A 19700-nucleotide genomic window follows, 5' to 3' on the forward strand; every position below is an offset into this window, starting at 1 on the left:
TTTGCTGTGCCCAAGCCCTGTTATGGGCTCAGTACTTGCCTAACATTCTGAGACCATTGTATTATCAAATCTTCCCGACAATCCTTCAAGGGCAGGGCTGGTAAATAATCTTTTCACTATTTTCCAGATAAGGAAACTGAGGCTTAGGGAATTGAAGGGCACAGTTACTTTGTGCCTAAGGACACATAGTTATTAACATGCACAGTTCGAGACCAGCCTGACCCACATGGAAAAACCCCATCTCTACGAAAAATACAAAGTTAGCCAGGTGTGGTGGTGCATGCCTGTAATCCCAGCAACTCGGGAGGCTGAGGCAGGAGAATCACTTGAACCTGGGGGACAGAGGTTGCGGTGAGCTGAGATCACACCATTGCACTCCAGCCTGGGCAACAAGGGTGAAACTCCATCTCAAAAAAAAAACCAAAAAAAACCCAAAAAACAAAAAACGCACATAGTTATTAACATGTAGGACTGGGATTCAAATGGTCTGATGTGGAATATCAGGCTACTTGGAGGTTTTGTGAAGTCCTTTTATAGCTTTTGATCATTGTGATTTTAAATATTTCAGTATAGTGGAAACATCTAAACAGGTGGTTCTCCCTCTCCTGTTTGAAACACCAAACAGAATTATCCTCTCAAGGTTAGGATATCCTCTAATGCTGCAAGACCACAGAATTCATTTACCTTCTCGTCCCAGGTGGCCATGTCCCTGTTGCCTCTGGATCTGAAAAATAAGAAGACATTTGTCCAGATCTATCATCCTGCTGCCATCTACCTTGGTATTTGCTCTGCAATTCTTTCTGACAAATTAGTTTTAAGTTAGTTTAGTTTTAACTGTGCCTGAAATTAGTGTAAAGTACAAAGTGTATGTAGGAGGGCATACATCCTGGATATAGAGCCAAATGAGCTGAAACAGGGACTTTGAGTCCTGTGTACAAACACTTATTTGTACACAAAAGTTCATAGCTTTCCACAGCATTATTCTCAAAAGCCAAAAGGTAGAAACAACCCACTTGTCCATCAACGGATGAATGGATCAACAAAATGGGTCTATCCACACAATGGAACTTTATTCAGCCCTACAAAGAAATGAAGGGGGCCAGGTGTGGTGGCTCACACTTGTAATCCCAGCACTTTGGGAGGCCGAGGTGGGTGGATCACCTGAGGTCAGGAGTTTGAGACCAGCCTGGCCAACATGGTGAAACCTCAATTGTACTAAAAATACAAAAATTAGCTGGGCATGGTGGTGGGGACCTGTAATCCCAGCTACTTGGGAGGCTGAGGCAGGAGAATCACTTGAACCTAGGAGGTAGAGGTTGCAGTGAGCTGAGATCATGCCACTGCACTCCAGCCTGGGTGACAGAACAAGACTCCATTTAAAAAAAAAAAAAAAAAGAGAGAGCCAGAGAAAGTACTGATACATATTACAATGTAGATGAAACTCAAAGATACCATGCTAAGTGAAAAAAGCCAGACATAAAATGTCACATATTGTATGATTCCATTGATATGAAATGTCCAGAACAGGATATGAAATGTCCAGAACAGAACAAGCAGATTGGTAGTTGCCAGGGGCTGGAAGAAGGGAAGAATGGGGAGTGACTGCTTAATGGCTTAGGGGGCTCCCTTTTGGGGTGACAAAAATGTTCCATGCAGCTAACAAGGTATTTTTAAAAAAGAAAAATGATTTAATTTTAATACAAAGAAAAACAATGAAAATATTCTGATAGAGGGTGAAGGCTGCACACTGTGAAACGTACTAAATGCCACTGAATTATTCACTTCAAAATGGTTAACTTTACATCATGTGAATTTCACTCCAATTTAAAAAAGACAGACATTACAGTGTTGGGGTTGCTCTGAAAAGCAGTAAAACCTTCTGAACATCCACCACCAGCTACATCAGTGAATGCACCTCTGAGCAGCAGGAGCTGCTAGTGCTGTTTGAGTATTCACATAAGGACGTGGAAAGACGCCAGCCACAGAGCAAGCAGAGGAGTCACATTACGGCAGAGTCTACAGGATGACCCCATCTAACTCAAAAGAAATACAGATGCTTTTTTTTTTTTGGTCTGTAAGGATCACTCTTCGCAGTGGTTATTTTTGGAAGAAAAGGGTGTAGGGCTTTTCTCTGCTTCTGGGAGGTGTGAACTTTTACAATGAGTAGGTGTTGCTTTAAAACATTATTTTTAACATAGGTGATCTATGCATGTAGTAAAAAATTTAAATTATATAAAAAGATATTCTATGACGAGTCAATCTCCCCTCTACCCATTCTCCTTCCCAGAAGCGGTTGCTCTGACCGGTTTCCTACGTCGCCTTCTGGAGTATTCTATGCCCTCATAAGCACATGAGTATACACTCTCCCCCAACCTTCTATTTTTTTTTCGTAAACAAATGTGAACCCACATACTGCTCTGAACCTTATTTCCCTTTAGGGTGTGGTAGGCAAAATAATGCTCCCCCTCAAAGATGCACATGCCCTAATCTCTGAACTTGTATATTACTTTACATAGCAAAAAGAATTTTGCAGATATGATTAAGTTGCAGCTCTCAAGATGGCGGGAATGATTCTGGATTATCCTAGTGGACCCAATGTCATCAGAGGAGTCTTTGATAAGTGGAGGCAGGAGAAAGAAGAGATTGTGAGGACAGAAGCAGAGGCTGGAGTCAGAAAGATCTGAAGATTCAATGCTTTAAAAGATGGAGGATGGGGCCTCAATCCAAGGCATGTGGGCCCTTCTAGAAGTTGGGAAGGCAAGCAAACAGATTCTCCCCCAGAGCCTGCAGCAGCAACACAGCCATGCCCATACCTTGACTTGAGCCCACTGAGACGGATTGCGGACTTTTGACCTCCAGAACTGCAGCATAATAAATGTGTTATCTTAAGCTACCAAGCTTGTGGCCATTTGTTACAGCAGCCACAGAAGACTAACACAGTATCTCAGAGGTGGTTCTATACCAGTGCATCCTGCATGAAGTGCACGCCTTGCCATGGCTGCACAGGAGCCCCCTGCAGGAATGTGTTTAATCTCACTAGTGATGGACACCTACGGTTGTTTCCAATCTCCTCCCACCTCAGTGCTTCAATGAATAACCCTGCAAGGTTATTCGTTGCACCCTTTGTTTTTTTGTTTTTTTTTTTTGTTTTTTGTTGTTGTTGTTTTGCTTTTTTGGAGTTGGGGTCTCACTCTGTCACCCTGGCTAGAATGCAGTGGTGCGATCAGTGCTCACTGCAGCCTCAAACTCCTGGACTCAAGGGATCCTCCCACCTTAGCCTCCTGAGTAACTGGGACTATAGGCACACACTACCAGGTCCAGCTAATTTTTGTAGACAGGGTGGGTCTCACTATGTTGTCCAGGCTGGCCTCAAACTCCTGAGTTCAAGCGATCCTCCTGCCTCAGCCTCCCATGGTGTTGGGATTATAGGCGTGAGCCATTGCACCTTCTCTCTCTATGTAACTTCTATACATTTTTTTTTTCCCCTGAGACGGCATCTCGTTCTGTTGCCTAGGCTGGAATGCAGTGGTATGATCTCGGCTCACTGCAACCTCTGTCTCCCAGGTTCAAGTGAATCTCTTGCTTCAGTCTCCTGAGTAGCTGGGATTATAGGTGCCCACCACCATGCTCAGCTAAATTTTGTTTTGTATTTTTAGTAGAGACAGGGTTTTGCCATTGTTAGCCAGGCTGGTCTCAAATTCCTGACCTCAAGCGATCCATTGCCTCAGCCTCCTAAAGTGCTGGAATTACAGGCATTAGCCACCGTGCCTGGCCTAATTCTAAAAAATTATTTTGAAATAAACTTTCAAGAAAACTTTAAAAAGGTTCTTTCTCTCCCCACAGTTACATGCTGAGGGTGCAAGGGACTCTTAGAGTTTCTCGCTGGTTGACTGGGCAGCTTCTGGACCTAGCAGAGCTCAGCTTTGTATGTCCCCATACCAGCCCCCTGGGATCCTCAACCTGCTCTCACGAGAGGGGCTCAAGTGGAACCATCACCACAAGAGGAGGTGAAGGGAAGAATTAAGGTACCCCGGAGATTTCCTTCCTTTGCAAGACAGGAACTAGAACTAGCACACATGCAGAGAAACACTCAGCTTCAGCAATTCAAGCAACAGAAAATGTAAAACTACCATGCCCTTCTCCATTAAACTAGCCAAAACAAATAAAAAGGGTAAAACCCAATGCTTGCAGAGCTGCAGGGAAATGTGCACGCATTCCTGGAGATGATTTTTCTAAATAGATACCTGGTCACAAGAGGTAAGTGCCTTCAAAATGATCCCATCCTTGACTTGCACGCCTCAGTTAGGAAACTGTATCTCCAAGAAGTCATTTGATAGCCAAAAACATGCACAATATGGACAATGATATTTATAGCTAAGTTGAATAGTACGGTTAAAACCTGGAAGTGGCCCTCAACCCTCAAGCCCTACTTTAGGGAAAAGCTGAGGAAGGCAGTGGGCTCTTGGGAGGAATGATAATTCTGAGGTCTATGTAGAAACAGGAGAAAAAAATGCTGTCAAGCAATGAGAAGAAAAATAGGCTGATGGCTGACACATTGCATGCAACTGTACAAAAGTATCTGCGTCTTTCCTAGGTGCCAGGCACTGATTTCCCAGGTTCTGGGAAATCCAAGGTGAAGAGGCAAGGGCAAGGGCAAGGTCAGGATGCTGGTAGACTGACATGTTACCTGGGAGACAAACAAAGAAGCAAGGAAATATACAAGACAGACCACATCCCCAGCTAAGCACTGGAAAGCCAACCAGCCACAGTAAGGGGCCAGGGAGCAGGCGGGGTCTCCTTAGGTGGGGTGGTCGGGGACAACGTGACATTTAAGGTGTCCCCTGAATTACAAGGGAGTATGTCACAGATTGCAGAGAAGAGCATTCCCGGGAAAAGGAAGAGCATGTGCACTGTGTACAACCCCTGAGAGAGTGGAGAACTTAGGAGGAGGAGGCTGGGGACAGCAGTGTACAGGACAGTGGCCGGAGAGAAGAATCGAGAATAATCACATAGAGCCTTATCATGGAGAGGGCTTGGCAGGCGATGCTAGGGATTTGGATAGGAGTGAGGGGTCAAGCGTGATGAGGAGGCAAGAGATGCTGGCAGCCTGGACTCAGGGTGGAAGTAGGGGATGGAGGAGTGGCCGGATTCAGGATATACTTTGGGTTAGAACTTGTCGCTGGCCTAGACTGTGGGGAAGGGAGGAGGAGGAGGGTGGTGGATGACAGCTCCCAGGGCCCAAGCCCCAGTGACTAGCAAAGGATCAAGTTTGGGGACAAGAACACTCTGGCTTCCTCCTTCTTGCTAAACCAGTGGCGGGGAGGGCTGGGGGCCACGGAGCAGCTCTGGACCTTGTGCAAACCTCAGCCCAGAGATTTTCAAAACCCTGCCCTTATCAGCCTTTCTCTCTGGGGAGTCAGAGCCAGAGAAGTTGCCGCCCCCTCACCTTGGTCTTACCCAAGCAGCTCCTAGTTGTTGGTGGGGCTGTCCGGAAATCCTGCAGATCTCAGATAGCCCTGAACAACCTGAAGTTAAAGGTGCCCAGGACAGAGAATTACCCTCAGAGGGGCGCGACGGAGGGTGGAGCAGGCACTGGAACCATGAACTTTTGGTAGTAACCTGGTGCCAGGGGGCTAAGCCTGTACACCAAACATCTTATGTCATCTTCTCGGCAATCCTGAGAGGTAGGTACATGCTTAACCTCATGGCACAGATGCGGAAACTGAGGCACAGACAGGCTAAGTCACGTAGCTGAGCCTGCAAGATCCCCCACACCTAGCACTGGTGAGAGTGGTGGGGGCAATGTTCCTGGAGGAAGTTGCAGTGAGGAACCGCTCTCCCCTCTCTGTCTTGGTGTTTCCCTTGGCCCCAACCATGCTCGTTCCTCAGCATCTCTGTCTCCAACAGGTCGGTGTTTTTAAACTGTTTCCAGGGAAGGGTTTGCTGCCCCGGGGCTCCTCCTTCAGGGATGGCTGGGTCTGCTCACTGCAGCCTTCTCCCGGGACACCCAGCACTGCCTGTACCCCTACTTCTCTCCCACAATCTCCCAGGAGGGCAGCGGGGCAGGGACGATGCATCCGAGGACTTAGGGGACACAGACCTGGTTGTGAGTTCTGGCTCTGCCTCCTTTGGCTGTGTGACCCAAGGCAAGGGGCTTGGCCTCTCTGCGTCTTGGCTCCTTCACCTGTTAAGAGACGACGATGGTCACCTGCGGCTGCTGCACGGAGTGTGAAGAACTGAAGGCACCTGGCCCAGGGCGGCGCGCACCACCAATTTTCCGAGATGGGCGGGGGGGGGGTCACTGGGGCCGGCGTCTCCCGCGTCCCCCTCCCCTGGACTCCAGTCCTCGCCGAGGGAACCACTGCCCGGCTGCGCCGCCCCCGCTGGGACACGCCAGAGCCGAGGGCAACCGAGGGTTGGGGTCCTGCTGGGGCTCAGCGGCGAGGCCTGGACAGCGGGGATGCGAGGGGGTCCCCTCTTCTCAAAGGGATCGGGCACTGGGGGTCTTGGAGAAAGGGCTGCACGCCAAGTGGGGTACGCCCCCCGCCCGGCCCGAGAACTTACCCGGCGCCCCACCCTCCCGCGGTCACCGCTGCGACTGGGAGCCTCGGAGCAGGTCTGGCCCGGCCCGCCCCGCCCCGTACCAGGCCCCGCCCCGGCCCGGGCCGTCTCCGCCCCCACTGCCCGCAGCCCCCCAACCGTTGGCGGGCGTCTAGGCCTCTCCCCGGGTCTCAGCCCCCTTGTCCCTGCCTGTGGTCAGTCCACCCGTTCGTCCCTACCTCCCTCACCCCGACTGCCTCCCGCCCCGCAGGCTGGGCCTGTCCTGGGCCTCCCGCAGTTACAAAGGTCCCGCCCGTGGGAGCGAATCGCGGATCACGAGAATCCTGCCCCGGACCAGCCTAAGGAAAGGGTGGGCGGAGGGAACTACTTCCTTCCTCCTCAGGCTGGAGCGGGGCGAATTCATCCCGCCAACCCCTCTCGGGGGGCTTCTGCTCCATTCCACCGTCTCCGGGCCGTCCCTGCCTCCGGATGTCCTGATTCCTTGGGCTCGTCCCCTGCACAGTTTCTGCATGCAGGGGTGGAGGCTGGGCAGCATGCTGTAAGGAGTGAGCAACCTCGCAGCCCTCAGGACTCCTCTTGGTCGGGGGCGCTGAGGCTGCTCATGGGATGGTACTGGCAAGAGCGAACCTTCCTGCGGGCAGCCCCTGCCTGTCCTGGGCTGCCTTGCTCCTGGCTAACTCTGGCGCAGGCCCAGCTCTGAAGTCCCTCCCCTGTGGGCCCTCCCAGTACCCTGTTCACACAGTGGAATCAGTTCTGTTAGCTTCTGTCTTTCCCCAGAGACCATTTGTCCCAAACATCCTGCAGAGCCCTCTTCTGCACCCCTCTCCCTTCCGGTTGGGTCGGGGCTGTGGGGAGAGGCTCACCTCCTTGGGGTTGTGTTAGTTTCCTCATGCGGCTGTAACAGATCACCACAAACCTAGTGGCTTAACACAAAAGTGTTATCTTAACAGCCCTGGAGGCCAGAAGTCTCAGATGGGTCCTACAGGGCCAGAATCAAGGTGTGGATGGGGCTGTGCCTTCTGGAGGCGCCAGGGTAGTGTGTTCCTTGCCCTTCCGGGCTGGAGAGGTGCCTGTGATCCTTGGCTGCCTCAATCCACCTCTGCCTCCACGGTTACAGCGCCTTCTCCCTTCTGAGGAGCCCTGTGATTATATGGGATCCACCTGGATCATCCAGGCTAATCTCTCCAGCTCAGGATCCTTCTGGTAGTCACATGTGCAAATTCCCCTTTGCCACTTAAGGCAACATACAGGTTTTAGGGGGTTAGGATGTGGATATCTTGGTAGGGGGGTGCATTCTTCTGCCTCCCATAGGGGTATTGTTTCCACGGCTTCAACTGACTCGGCTTTCCTCAATTCTGCTGGGCTTTCTTTTCTTTTTTTTTTTTTGAGACGGAGTCTCACTGTGTCGCCCAGCCTGGAGTGCAGTGATGGGATCTTGGCTCACTGCAACTTCCGCCTCCCAGGTTCAAGCAGTTCTCCTGCCTCAAGCCTCCTGAGTAGCTGTGATTACAGGCCAGCATCACCATGCCCGACTAATTTTTGTATTTTTAGTAGAGATGGGGTTTCACTATGTGGGTCAGACTGGTCTTGAACTCCTGACCTCAAGTGATCTGCCTGCCTTGGCTTCCTAAGGTGCTGGGATTACAGGCATGAGCCACTGCACCTGACAACATTCTCATTCTGTGACCCAGGCTGGAGTGCAATGGCATGATCTTGGCTCACTGCAACCTCTGCCTCCTGAGTTCAAGCAATTCTCCTGCCTCAGCCTCCCGAGTAGCTGAGATTACAGGTGCCCACCACCATGCCTGGCTAATTTTTGTATTTTTAGTAGAGATGGGGTTTCTCCATGTTGGTCAGTCTGGTCTTGAACTTCTGACCTCAAGTGATCCGCCTGCCTCGGCCTCCCAAAGTGCTGGGATTACAGGCATGAGAAAGCCGGCCTGCAGCAGGCTTTCTTAAAAATATTTTGGTCGGATCTCCTGACTTCTCAGTCATGTATGATTACAACAGTCCTATGCTAGTTCCTAAGGCATAGTCTGGTCCATTTTCAACTTCAACTTCCTTATATTTTATTAAAAATTCTCCTCCTCCTCCAGGGCCAGCTACACAGACTAGAGAGGATGTGGGGACTGCTCCCGACAGCCCCTCCTCTGTGTTCACTCCCCTCTGGTTGAGGAAGGGAAAAGGGAACAAGTACCCCGTCCCCTAGTTGCACACCTGGAAGTTGCAGTCCTCTGTCTTTACATCTGGTCTTGCCTGTAGTTAGACCCTTAGTGTAGACAGGTGGTGACCTCAGCAGGCCCTGCTAAGGCAAGGCAAGGCTCAACCCCTGGCCTGGCTCAATCCTCTGGCTGCCTTCCCCCATCCCTTCCCCTACAGAGGCATCTCTCAGTCTTCTCCCCGGGTACTTGCCTCTGCTCCGCATTGCAGTGGCCCTGAGAAAGTCTGCAGCTCCCAGCCTTACTGATGGCCTGGAACCTGGGGCCACCAGCAGGGACCTATGTCCGTACTTTTTGGGAACCAGGATCCCAAAGGAGCACTTCAGCAAGTCTGGAGAATTTGGTGATGTTCTCAGCATTGTTGTGTTCACTGAAATCCTGCTACTGCTCAGACATTTCAGTGGACAGGAAAAGATCTCAAATGTGTTACATTGTTATCCCCAGGCACAGGATTTGGATTGGGGTGCCCTCCACCATTGCTACTATTCAACATTTCATTAATGATCTCAGTCAATGCAACAAGACAAGAAAAAAGAAATACAAACATTGAAAAGAGAAAGACTATCATTTGCAATCGATGTGATTGTCTACCTAGAAAATCCAAAAGACCTAACAGACTAACACATGACCACTTACTGTGTGGTAGGCACTTTCAAGCTACCAAGTGTAAGGTGAAGGAACAGCCTTTGTTCTTAGTGAGCTCCCATTTTAGTTGGGAAAGTGAGGCCAACAATACTTAGGGCAGAAGTCCGGGCACGGTGGCTCACACCTGTCGTCTGAGCACTTTGGGAAGCTAAGGTGGGAGGATTGCTTGAGCCCAGGAGTTCAAGATGAGCCTTGGTGACAGAACAAGACCCCATTTCTAAAAAAAAAAGTTTTAAAAAATTAACTGGGCATGGTGGTGTCCCTGTAGTCCCAGCTACTCAAGAGGCTGAGGTGGGAGAATCCCTTGAGCCCAGGAGTTCGAGGCTGCAGTGAGCTATGGTTGCACCACAGCACTCCAGCCTTGGTGACAGAGCAAGACCCTGTCTCTAAAAGAAAAAAAAAAAAAACTTAGGGAAGAGTAACCCAAGGTCCACAGAAAGAATCCAGGAGGTCTATGAACTTGGGTGGGAAAAAAATTGGTTTTATTTTCATTAACCTCTAACTGAAATGTATTATTACTTTGTTTGTTTAGAGACAGGGTCTCACTTTGTTGCTCAGGCTGGAATGCAGTGGCTCGAGCACAACTCACTGCAGCCTCAAACTCCCAGGCTCAAGTGATACCCCTGCCTCAGGCTCCCAAGTAGCTGGGACTACAGGCACATGCTACTGTACCCAGCTAATTTATTATTTATTTATTTTTATTTTTTGTAGAGATGGGACCTTGCTTTGTTTCCCAGGCTGTTCTCAAACTCCTGGCTTCAAGCAATCCTCCCGCCTCAGCATCCCCACATTTTTTTTTTAATTGAGATAATAGATGTGAGCCACTGGCCTTTAACTGAAATTTAATATTTCCTTCAATTATGAATGTATGTAACAAATTGCAGTTGCATTAAAAATATCACTAACTGGCCGGGCATGGTGGCTCACGCCTGTAATCCCAGCACTTTGGGAGGCTGAGGTGGATGGATCACCTGAGGTCAGGAGTTTTGAGACCAGCCTGGCCAACATGGTGAAACCCCGTCTCTACTAAAAAAATACAAAATTAACTGGGTATGGTGGTGCGTGCCTGGAATCCCAGCTACTTGGGAGGCTGAGGCAGGAGAATAGCTTGAACTTAGGAGGTGGAGGTTGCAGTGAACTGAGATCACGCCACTGCACTCCAGCCTGGGCAACAAGAGCAAAACTCCATCTCAAAAAAAAAAACACACAAAAAACAACAACAAAAAAAACCCACTAACTTTGTCATCAGTCGAAATCACAGATGTTTTTAAACCACAGTATAGTTATTGCAGATATCTCAAAATATAACTTATATGTATCATTACTTCAAAATTATAGTAGTTACTGAGCCAGCTGTTCTTATAGTTTCATGTGTACTATAGGAGCCTCATCTATTTATTACAAGTGAAAAAAAATTCAAAACTTCAATGCAAGATAGCTGGCGTCATTTGTAATACAATGCATTCGTTCTGTTTTATGCATTGAAAAACATGACTCTCAGAAGAGGTCCGGAAGCTTCCCCAGATGTCAAAGGCCCCAGATTACAAAAAGATTAGGAACTGCGTTAGATGAAGGACTTGTTCTGGTTTGGTCAGAACTTACACAGTTCTCTTACACAAGGCAGTCCTCTTACACAAGCCCCACCCCCGGTCCCTGCCCCACCCCCGCTCCTCCGCATTTCTTACCAAGCGGTGAGCCCAGCTTGCTTGAGTTTTCTGGGTGTCCTGCCTTTTGATGTTCATGGAGCATGTACTTACTTATTTAGGGATGGGATCTTGCTCTGTCGCCCAGGCTGGAGTGCCGTGTGGCAATCACTGTCCACTGCAGCCTTGACCACCTGGACTCAAAGTATCCTCCCATCTTAGCCTCCTGGGTACCTGGGACCACAGGCATGCATAACCATGCCTGGCTAATTTTTATTTTTTTGTGGAGACAGGGTCTTGCTATGTTGCCTAGGCTAGTCTCAAGCTCCTAGGCTCAAGGGGTCCTCCCGCCTCAGTCTCTCAAAGTGCTGGGATTCTAGGCATGAGCCACCGCACCCGGCCACATGGAGCATTTTGAGGAAGATCTGAGTATAGCCCTAGGGGACTGGGCCTTCCCTGGGCTCCAGGACAGCTGGGGCTGGGCCAGGGCAGTGGCCAGCTCTGGCTTTGCCCAGCAGGAAGAGAGAGGGCTGCCTCTGCTGGTTTTGGTTCCTCCAAGGCAGTTTTCAACGGCTGCAGTTGGCCACTTCGTTTCCTAGAGCAAAAGCCCTGTCCTGGCTCTGGTAGAGTGTGAGAAAACGGACAGAGGGAGAGCAAAGTAGATGAGTTCTCAGTCAGGGACAGGGTGGGGGTTCTGTTGGGATTTCTCAGAGTGACATCTGTTGTTTAGGCCCAGAGGCGCCTTTCCCAGCAGATATGATTTATCTACAGCAGTGACGGCCACATGACGGGATTTGCACAAGGCCTGGGCAACGATGCCTGACGACGTAGCTATGGGAAAAGGGCATGGTCACCTCCGACTCTCTTCTCTGGCACTTGACTCAGCCTTCTGCCTCATAGTTCAGAGTCACACAGAGGAGTAGGAAGAACACAGGAGTTGCATCAAAGAGGCCTGTGTGTAAATCCTGCCTCCATTCTTTCTCTTGCCCACTGGGTGATCTGTCATCAATTCAGCAAAGAGTTTCTGAGTGCCAACAATGTGCTAGGCAGAGAATACAGAGTGGAGTAAGACAGGCAGGTCCTGCCTGCCCTCATTAAACTTAGTCTATGTAGGGAGGCACACAAATACTAAACAACAAATTAAAAAGCAATAAGTATTGAAAAGGGGCTGGGTGCGGGGGCTCACGCCTGCAATCCCAGCACCTTGGGAGGATGAAGCAGGCAGATCACTTGAGGCCAGGAATTCAAAACCAGCCTGGGCAACATAGTGAGACCCTGTCTCTAAAATATATGTGTGTGTATATATATATTTCTATAATTATAATTGTGTAATTACATATATTTTATTTTTTTTGTGTGTATACACACACACACACACACACACACAAAAAAAAAAAAAAACCTAGCCAGGTATGGTGGTGCATGCCTGTAGTCCTAGCTACTCAGGAGGCTGAGGCCAGAGGATTGCTTGAGTCTGGGAGGTCAAGGCTGCAGTGAGATGTGATCACGCCACTGCACTCCAGCCTGGGTGACAGAGTGAGACCCTGTCTTGAAAAAAATTAAGTATTGCAAAGGAATGAGCTGGGGGTTGTGGTGGAGGTAACAAAAGGTGGAGACTGAGATGAGGAGCCACTGAGGCAGGATGGCAGGGAAGGGGTCTCTGAGGAGGTGATATTTAAACGGACACTGAAAGTTGAAGGAGAATCAGCTATGAAGAGAGAGGGAAAATCTTTTCAGAAGAGGGAACAGCATGTGCGAAGGGCCTGAGGTAGGAAGAGCTTGGCCTGATGAGGCCAAAAGGAGGCCAGGATTATGGATACACAGAGGAGAGGGAAGAGAGTCATGAGAAGTAAGGCTGGGGAGGAGGCCAGAGGCCCACAGAAGGGGCTGGAGTCCATACAGAGCACAGGAAGCCATGGGAGTTCTAAGCAGGGGAGGGACCGTTTGATTTTTTTTTTTTTTTTTTTTTTTTTTTGAGCTGGAGTTTTACTCCTGTAGCCCAGGCTGGAGTGCAATGGCGCCATCTCGGCTCACTGCAACCTCTGCCTCCCAGGTTCAAGCAATTCTCCTGCCTCAGCCTCCTGAGTAGCTGGGATTACAAGGGCCCGCCACCATGCTCAGCTAATTTTTGTATTTTTTTAGTTGAGATGAGGTTTTGCCATGTTGCCCAGGGCAGGTCTCAAACTCCTGACCTCAGGTGATCTACCCACCTCAGCCTCTCAAAGTGCTGGGATTATAGGCATGAGCCACTGTACCCGGCTGGGACCATTTGATTTTTTTACAAAAAATATGGTAAAATACACATAACATAAATGTTCTCATGTTAACCATGATCAAGTATACAGCTGATGGCATTTAGTACATTCACAATGTTGTGCAACCTGCAGTACTATCTAGTTCCAGAACATTTTCATTATCTCAGAAGGAAACACTGTCAAAATCCCCATCCATGGTGGCATGCACCTGGAATCCCAATCACTTTGGAGGCTGAGGCAGGAGGATTGCTTGAGCCCAGAAGGTCGAGACCAGCCTGGGCAACATAGAAAGACCCCATCTTTAAGAAAAAAAAAAAGGAAACTCTGTACCCGTGAAGCAATTACTCCCATTCCCGTCTTCCTCCAGCCCTAAGAACCTGCTAGTCTACTTTCTATCTTTATGGATTTGCCTGCTTTAAGTGGAATATCATCATATATGGTCTTTTGCGTCTGGTGTCATTCATTTAGCACAATGTTTTCAAGCATCATCCGTGTTGTAGCATGGTCCTTCATTCCTTTTATGGCCAAAGAATATTCCACTATATGGGTATACCACATGTTGCTTATCCTTCCATCCACTGATGTGGTTTGATTAAAAAAGATAACTCTGGTTGTTGGGTGGGGATTAGATTATAGGGAAGATAAAAATTGAAGTGTAGAGAGATAAGGATGGCTTGGACAAGTCTTTTGAGAGTAGGGAAGGAAAAAGGGGCATGATTCCAGATCCATGTGGGAGACAGAATGGACAGGTGGGAACTGTGGGTGGCCTGGACATCGAGGGGAGAGGAAGGGCAGAGTAGCAGGGTGAACCATGGTGCCCTCTATCGAGCAGAGAAGCCTGCGAGGGGGCCAGGTGGAGGATGTCCCTGTTTTTGATAATGTTTCGTTTGAATTGTCGAAGTGGAGGTGTCACCTGGGCAGTAGGATCTGAGTCAGGAATTTGGCAAAGAGACTTGGGCGTCATCAGTGCACAGCTGGAATTGACAACAAGGCCTGGGCTGGGATCCCCTTCCAGAGTGTTGACAAAGGGGTTCAGGACCAAGCTAGGGCCTGGGCAGGTGAGGAAGAGGCTGCAAAGGGAGACAGAAAGAGTAGCCAAGAGGTAGAAGGAAAAACCAAGGGCGTATGGGATCCTGGAAACCAAGAGAAGAGTGTTTTGAGGAAGAGGAAGGAATGAATAAGTGGTGTCAGATGGAAACTGATAGGGTGAACAGCGCAGAGAGGGAGGGAGTGGAGAGGAGATATGAAAGCACTTGAAGGGAGCGAGAAAGGGGAGGACGGGGGGGGGCCACACTGGAGTCCCCCCAAGACTAGCACAGCGCCTGGAATGCAAGAACACCCATTGATTCAGTTCTTACTATATACCAGGCACTGTGCTAAGCATCTTTTTTTTTTTTTTTTTTTTTTTTGAGACGGAGTCTTGCTATGTCGCCCAGGCTGGAGTGTGGTGGCATGATCTCAGCTCACTGCAACCTCTGCCTCCCAGGTTCAAGCGATTCTCCTACCTCAGCCCTGCCTAATAGCTGGGATTACAGGTGCCCACCACCACACCTGGCTAATTTTTGTATTTTTAGTTCAGATGGGGTTTCACCATATTGGCTAGACTGGTCTCGAACTCCTGACCTCGTGATCTGCCCACCTTGGCCTACCAAAGTGCTGGGATTACAGGCATGAGACACCGCACCTGGCTGTTAAGCATCTTGTCTCCATTTCACAGCTAAGGCTGAGACTCAGAGAATTATTCACACGGCCACACAGCTGGTAAGAGGCAGAGCTAGAACATGAACCTGGCTCCCGATACAGGATTCTCAGTGGGCTCCTTCCCTGCCTGCAGAGAGAGAGAGTGGGTACGGCTAGTGTTCATGGGCCAAGTTCTCCAGTCCTTTAGGATCTTTCTTGTCTGCTTTTTATTATTATTTTTTTGTTGAGACAGGGTCTCACTATGTTGCCCAGGCTGGTCTTGAACTCCTAGCTTCAAGCGATTCTCCTGCCTTGGCCTCCTAAAGTGTTGGGATTACAGGCGTGAGACTCTATGCCCAACCTTTCCTGTCTGTTGAAGTGGGTGAGACTTAACATTGGGAAGATGGAGGCAGAAGACGCTGGAAATATGTTCTAACTCACTTTAGTGAGCAGAACCTCATACTCAAGGGTTTAGCAGCATCCCCTTGTTCCACCTGCTGGTTGCTGGTGGAAAGTGCTCTCCACACCTTGGTTCCATCCTCCAGGCCAACTAGAGGCTCCCACAGCGGCTGCAGCACTGGAGGAGAGCCGACCTGGGAGGACTCCCAGCCGTCTCCACCACAGGAGTCTACATTGAACTCCCCCGCACCCCTTGCAGTTACCTATTGCAGCAGAGGTCATGTGATCATCAACTGCTCTGGCCAGGGGGACCCGAGTGCTGTCTGCAGGACTTCCAGGAGTTTCCTCCTTCTGCCTCTGCTTCCTCTGGACAAGGCCTGGTGCTTAGTCACTCCATCCACTGGCCCTGGGCAGCCCCCGCTTCCGTCCTTCGGTTTTTGAGAGGAGAGGACCCATTTACCCTTTGTTGGGTCAGGGTGTCTGGTGCTTACTGTCAAGAACACACAGCCAGCCAGGAACGGTGGCTCACGCCTGTAATCCCAACAGTTTGGGAGGCCAAGGCAGGCAGATCATTTGAGGCCAAGAGTTCGAGACCAGCCTGGTCAACATGGCAAAACCCCATCTCTACTAAAAATACAAAAGTTAGCTGGGTGTGGTGGCGGGCATCTGTAATCCCAGCCAGTTGGGAGGCTGAGGCAGAAGAATCACATGAACCCGGGAGGCAGAGGTTGCAGTGGGCTGAGATTGCTCCACCGCACTCCAGCCTGAGCAACAGAGTGAGACTCCATCTCAAACCAAACAAACAAAACACAGCCCCTGGCCAGACTTGACCTTTGCTGGGCTTTGCTGAGTCTTCAGCCCAGGGCACATTTCATGTTCTCGGCACTCTCGCTGGGTCCCTGATGGAACTGCTCATCCAGGCATCCCCCTCTTCCTGCCAAAGGGTTGGCCTGGGACGGGAGTCAATGGGAGAGAGACAGAATCATGGTGAATGGCCACATGCACTCCTGTTGGGGTGGACTCCTGCAGCAGAGAAGCTCCTAGGCCCCCTACTCAAGCCAGGGTTTCCAGGCCTCTGTCGTTCTGTGGGGCCCCCTCTGCCTTCGCCGTCTCCGGTTTGCTGCAGTCAGCCTGAACTGGTTTTGTCGTTTGCAGAATAGGAGCCCAGGCCAGGAACTGAGGGAGAGACAGAGAAGATGAGGTCCTTGCTGGTAAGGGACACACTCGAAGTGCGGGAGGCAGAACCGAGAACAGCCAGATCGAATGTGATGTTGAAGAGTGAAACGGCCAGTGATGATAATAACGGGGAGATAATAACAGCACCGCCGCCCCTACCCTCCCGGCCGTGTGCCACGCGCTGCGCCAGGCACGTGACACACATCTCCTCTTCTAGTCTTCACAATAGCCATGAGGTAGGCCCTCTGACGAGTTAGGATTAGGTTCTGCGCGGTAGAAAGTCCAAAATATCAGTGATTTAAACAAGCCAGCGCTATTTCTCATGCCACAGGCTGGAGGCAGGAAGTCCAGGGCTGTGAGGTGCCTCTGTTCCACAAGGTGACAGGGACTCCCTGCTCTGCCAGGCCTAAGCGCCTTCTTCCTCATGGCCCAAGAGGGCAGCATCTGCATTTCAGGCAGGAGGACCCAGGATGGGGCGAACAAGATTGGGACCACAGTCACGTGCCGGTCGCCTCTCTGAGGAATTGCCCAAAGTGGCCACATGCTCCCAGCCCATGGGCAGCACTTAGTCTCATGAACAAGGGAGACAGGCAGTGTGGCCTTTATTTAGGGCACCACATGCTAAGCTAAAAAGTCTGTGATTGTTGAAGAAGTGGAGAAGAGGTCTTTGGGAACCTGCCGGTTATGGTACAGATAAGAAAAACAAGGCTCAGAGAAGTGAAGCTGTTTGTCCTCGTCGCCCAGCCATGAAGGGGCAGGACAGGACTTAAACTCCAATGGGACTTAAACTCCAACTCACAGAGAGGACAGCAAAATCACAGGGAGCCAGAGGAGGCCTTTGGGGCAGTGGTGTTTAAGCTGGGTCTCCTGGTCTAGGAAAAGGGTAGAAAGGACGTCGTAACAGCCAAGTTCTAGAAGAGTGAGTATCTTTTGAAGAAAACCGCTTTTCTTGGGGTGGCATTTCTGGGCCACTGCTTGACTATCTCCAGCAGTGGGGAGTTCACTTCCTATGAGGCAACTCATTGTGCTTGGGAATATTTCGATCTCTCTCTTTGTTTTGTTTGACAGGGTCTCACTCTGTTGCCCAGGCTGGAGTGCAGTGATGCAATCATGGCTCACTGCAGCTTTGACCTCCTGGGCTAAAGTGATCGTCCTGCCTCAGTCTCCCAAAGTGCTAGGATTACAGGCGTGAGCCACCACACCTGGCCTACTTGGAGATAGTTATAATTGGAGTTTTCCCTTAGAGAGTGTGACTGCTGTCTTCTGTTTTTCCCTGTTAGGCATTTCTTTCCCTTCTTCTGGTACCATCGACTGTCCCATAATTTCATTTCGGGTGATTTGAGAGGCTGACCTAACCAGGCCAGTGGGGCTCAAGAGTGGAACTCCAGCTGGAACTCTTAGTGGAGAAGTCTCAGCTGCAACTACTATTTGCAAAGATGGATGGGCCCAGCCCCGTGGGGCATTGCATGGGGAAGGCCTGCCTGGAAGTTAGACCGACACAGAGCAGAGAGCAGGGCCACAGGATGGAGAAACAGAGGCCGCATCTGGTCTCACTGAGGCCTTGTATCCAGCTGTGCCCAGAGCTACCCTGGACCTGTTAGTTGTACAAACCAACAGATTCCCTCTGCGCTACGGCCAGTTCGTTTCTGTCACTTTCACCTGAAGGGCACTGACTAATGGAGGTAGAGCTCTCAGGTCTGTTTTTATCACCATCTAGGGGGAGCTGGGGAACACCTATGTGTTTTATAAAAGTACTATGGCCTAGAGCAGTGTTTTTCCAAGTGCAGGCCACAAAAAAATACCAGCATCACTCTGATACTAAACTTGATGAAAATGCACATTCCTGGGCCCCAACTTCCAAACCAGTGGCTGAATTAGGTGACCTGGAATCCGATCTAGCTCAGAGCCTGACACCAACTTGGATATTAAAACAGGTCCCTGGGCTGGGCGAGGCAGCTCATGCCTGTAATCCCAGTACTTTGGGGGACTGAGGTGGGCAGATTATCTGGGGTCAGGAGTTCAAGACCAGCCTGGTCAACATGGTGAAACCCCGTCTCTACTAAAAATACAAAAAGTAGCTGGGCATGGTGGCGCACGCTTGTAGCCCCAGCTACTGGGGAGGCTGAGGCAGAAGAATCACTTGAACCTGGGAGGCGAGGGTTGCAGTGAGCTGAGATCATGCCATTGCACTCCAGCCTGGGCGACAGAATGAGACTCTGTCTCAAAAAAACAAATAAAAACCAACAAAAACAAACAGAAAAACACAGGTCCCTGTAGCTTTTCTTTTTTCTTTTTTTTTTGAGATGGAGTTTCACTCTTGTTGCCCAGGCTGAAGTGCAATGGCACGATCTTGGCTCACTGCAACCTCTGCCTCCTGGGTTCAAGTGATTCTCTTGCCTCAACCTCCCCAGTAGCTGGGACTACAAGTGACTAAAACTTGGTCTAACATATCACAGGCACACATATATGCTTGCAAATACAAAGTAATGATCTAGAAGAAGACAGAAGAAACGAAGACTGAGGAAGTCTTGGTATCAAAATGGCCCTGGTTTCTGGTTCTAGTTTCCAGGTAAACACTATCAGCTGTGCTGGCATCAAATAGGCCCCATGTCTGATCACATGAGTTTTTCCCCCCCGACACGGTTTTTTTCCTATTGTACTTTTGGCTTCATGCTTCTCTATTTTCAACAAAGGGAAGTAGAACCTTATTTCAATAAGCTTTTTGAAAAATTAGAATCAGGGGCTGAGTTGAAAGAATAGAACGAAATAGAGCTCTACAATGTATTAATATGGGAAATCTACAAGATACAGTAAGTAATGAAAACAATGATTCGATGTCATTTGTTAGGAAGATAGGTACTCATACACGCTGGTACAAAAAACAAACAGGGACAGTTTTCTCTGGGGAGGGATCGGGGCAAAGGGACAATTTAATTTCACATTTTTTTGTTTTAAAAGACTGTTTTCAGCCTGGGCAACATGGAGAGACCTCACCTCAGGCTCGGGAGGCTGAGGTGGGGGGATTGCTTGAGCCTGGGAGGTTGAGGCTGCAGTGAGTCGTGATTGCACCACTGCACTCCAGCCTGCCCAACATACCAAGACACTGTCTCAAAAAAAAAAAA

The 19700-nt window shown here is 49.6% G+C and overlaps 1 protein-coding gene across 7 annotated transcripts in view; it reads right to left on the reverse strand.

Moving 5' to 3' along the window:
- Positions 1–7713, reverse strand: part of HVCN1 (hydrogen voltage gated channel 1) — a 41303-nt gene extending 33590 nt beyond the window's left edge. For 2 of the 7 annotated variants that reach the window (XM_077955082.1, XM_077955079.1), the window contains exons 1-3: positions 7425–7713; positions 6101–6184; positions 685–724 (exon numbers count right to left, since the gene is read on the reverse strand). Coding sequence is in view for 3 of the 7 variants with exons in the window: in XM_077955079.1 (XP_077811205.1) it covers positions 685–705 (21 nt within the window). In the remaining 4 variants the exon portion in view is untranslated. Of the gene's footprint in view, positions 1–684; positions 725–6100; positions 6185–6564; positions 6601–6788; positions 6843–7424 lie in introns of those variants that run through there. The other 5 variants (XM_028829870.2, XM_001108107.5, XM_028829867.2 and 2 more) reach the window with 4 other exon arrangements.
- Between the last annotated feature and the right edge of the window lie 11987 nt (positions 7714–19700).

Source organism: Macaca mulatta, chromosome 11 (genome assembly GCF_049350105.2).
Source record: "Macaca mulatta isolate MMU2019108-1 chromosome 11, T2T-MMU8v2.0, whole genome shotgun sequence".
Classification (NCBI taxonomy): Eukaryota; Metazoa; Chordata; class Mammalia; order Primates; family Cercopithecidae; genus Macaca; species Macaca mulatta.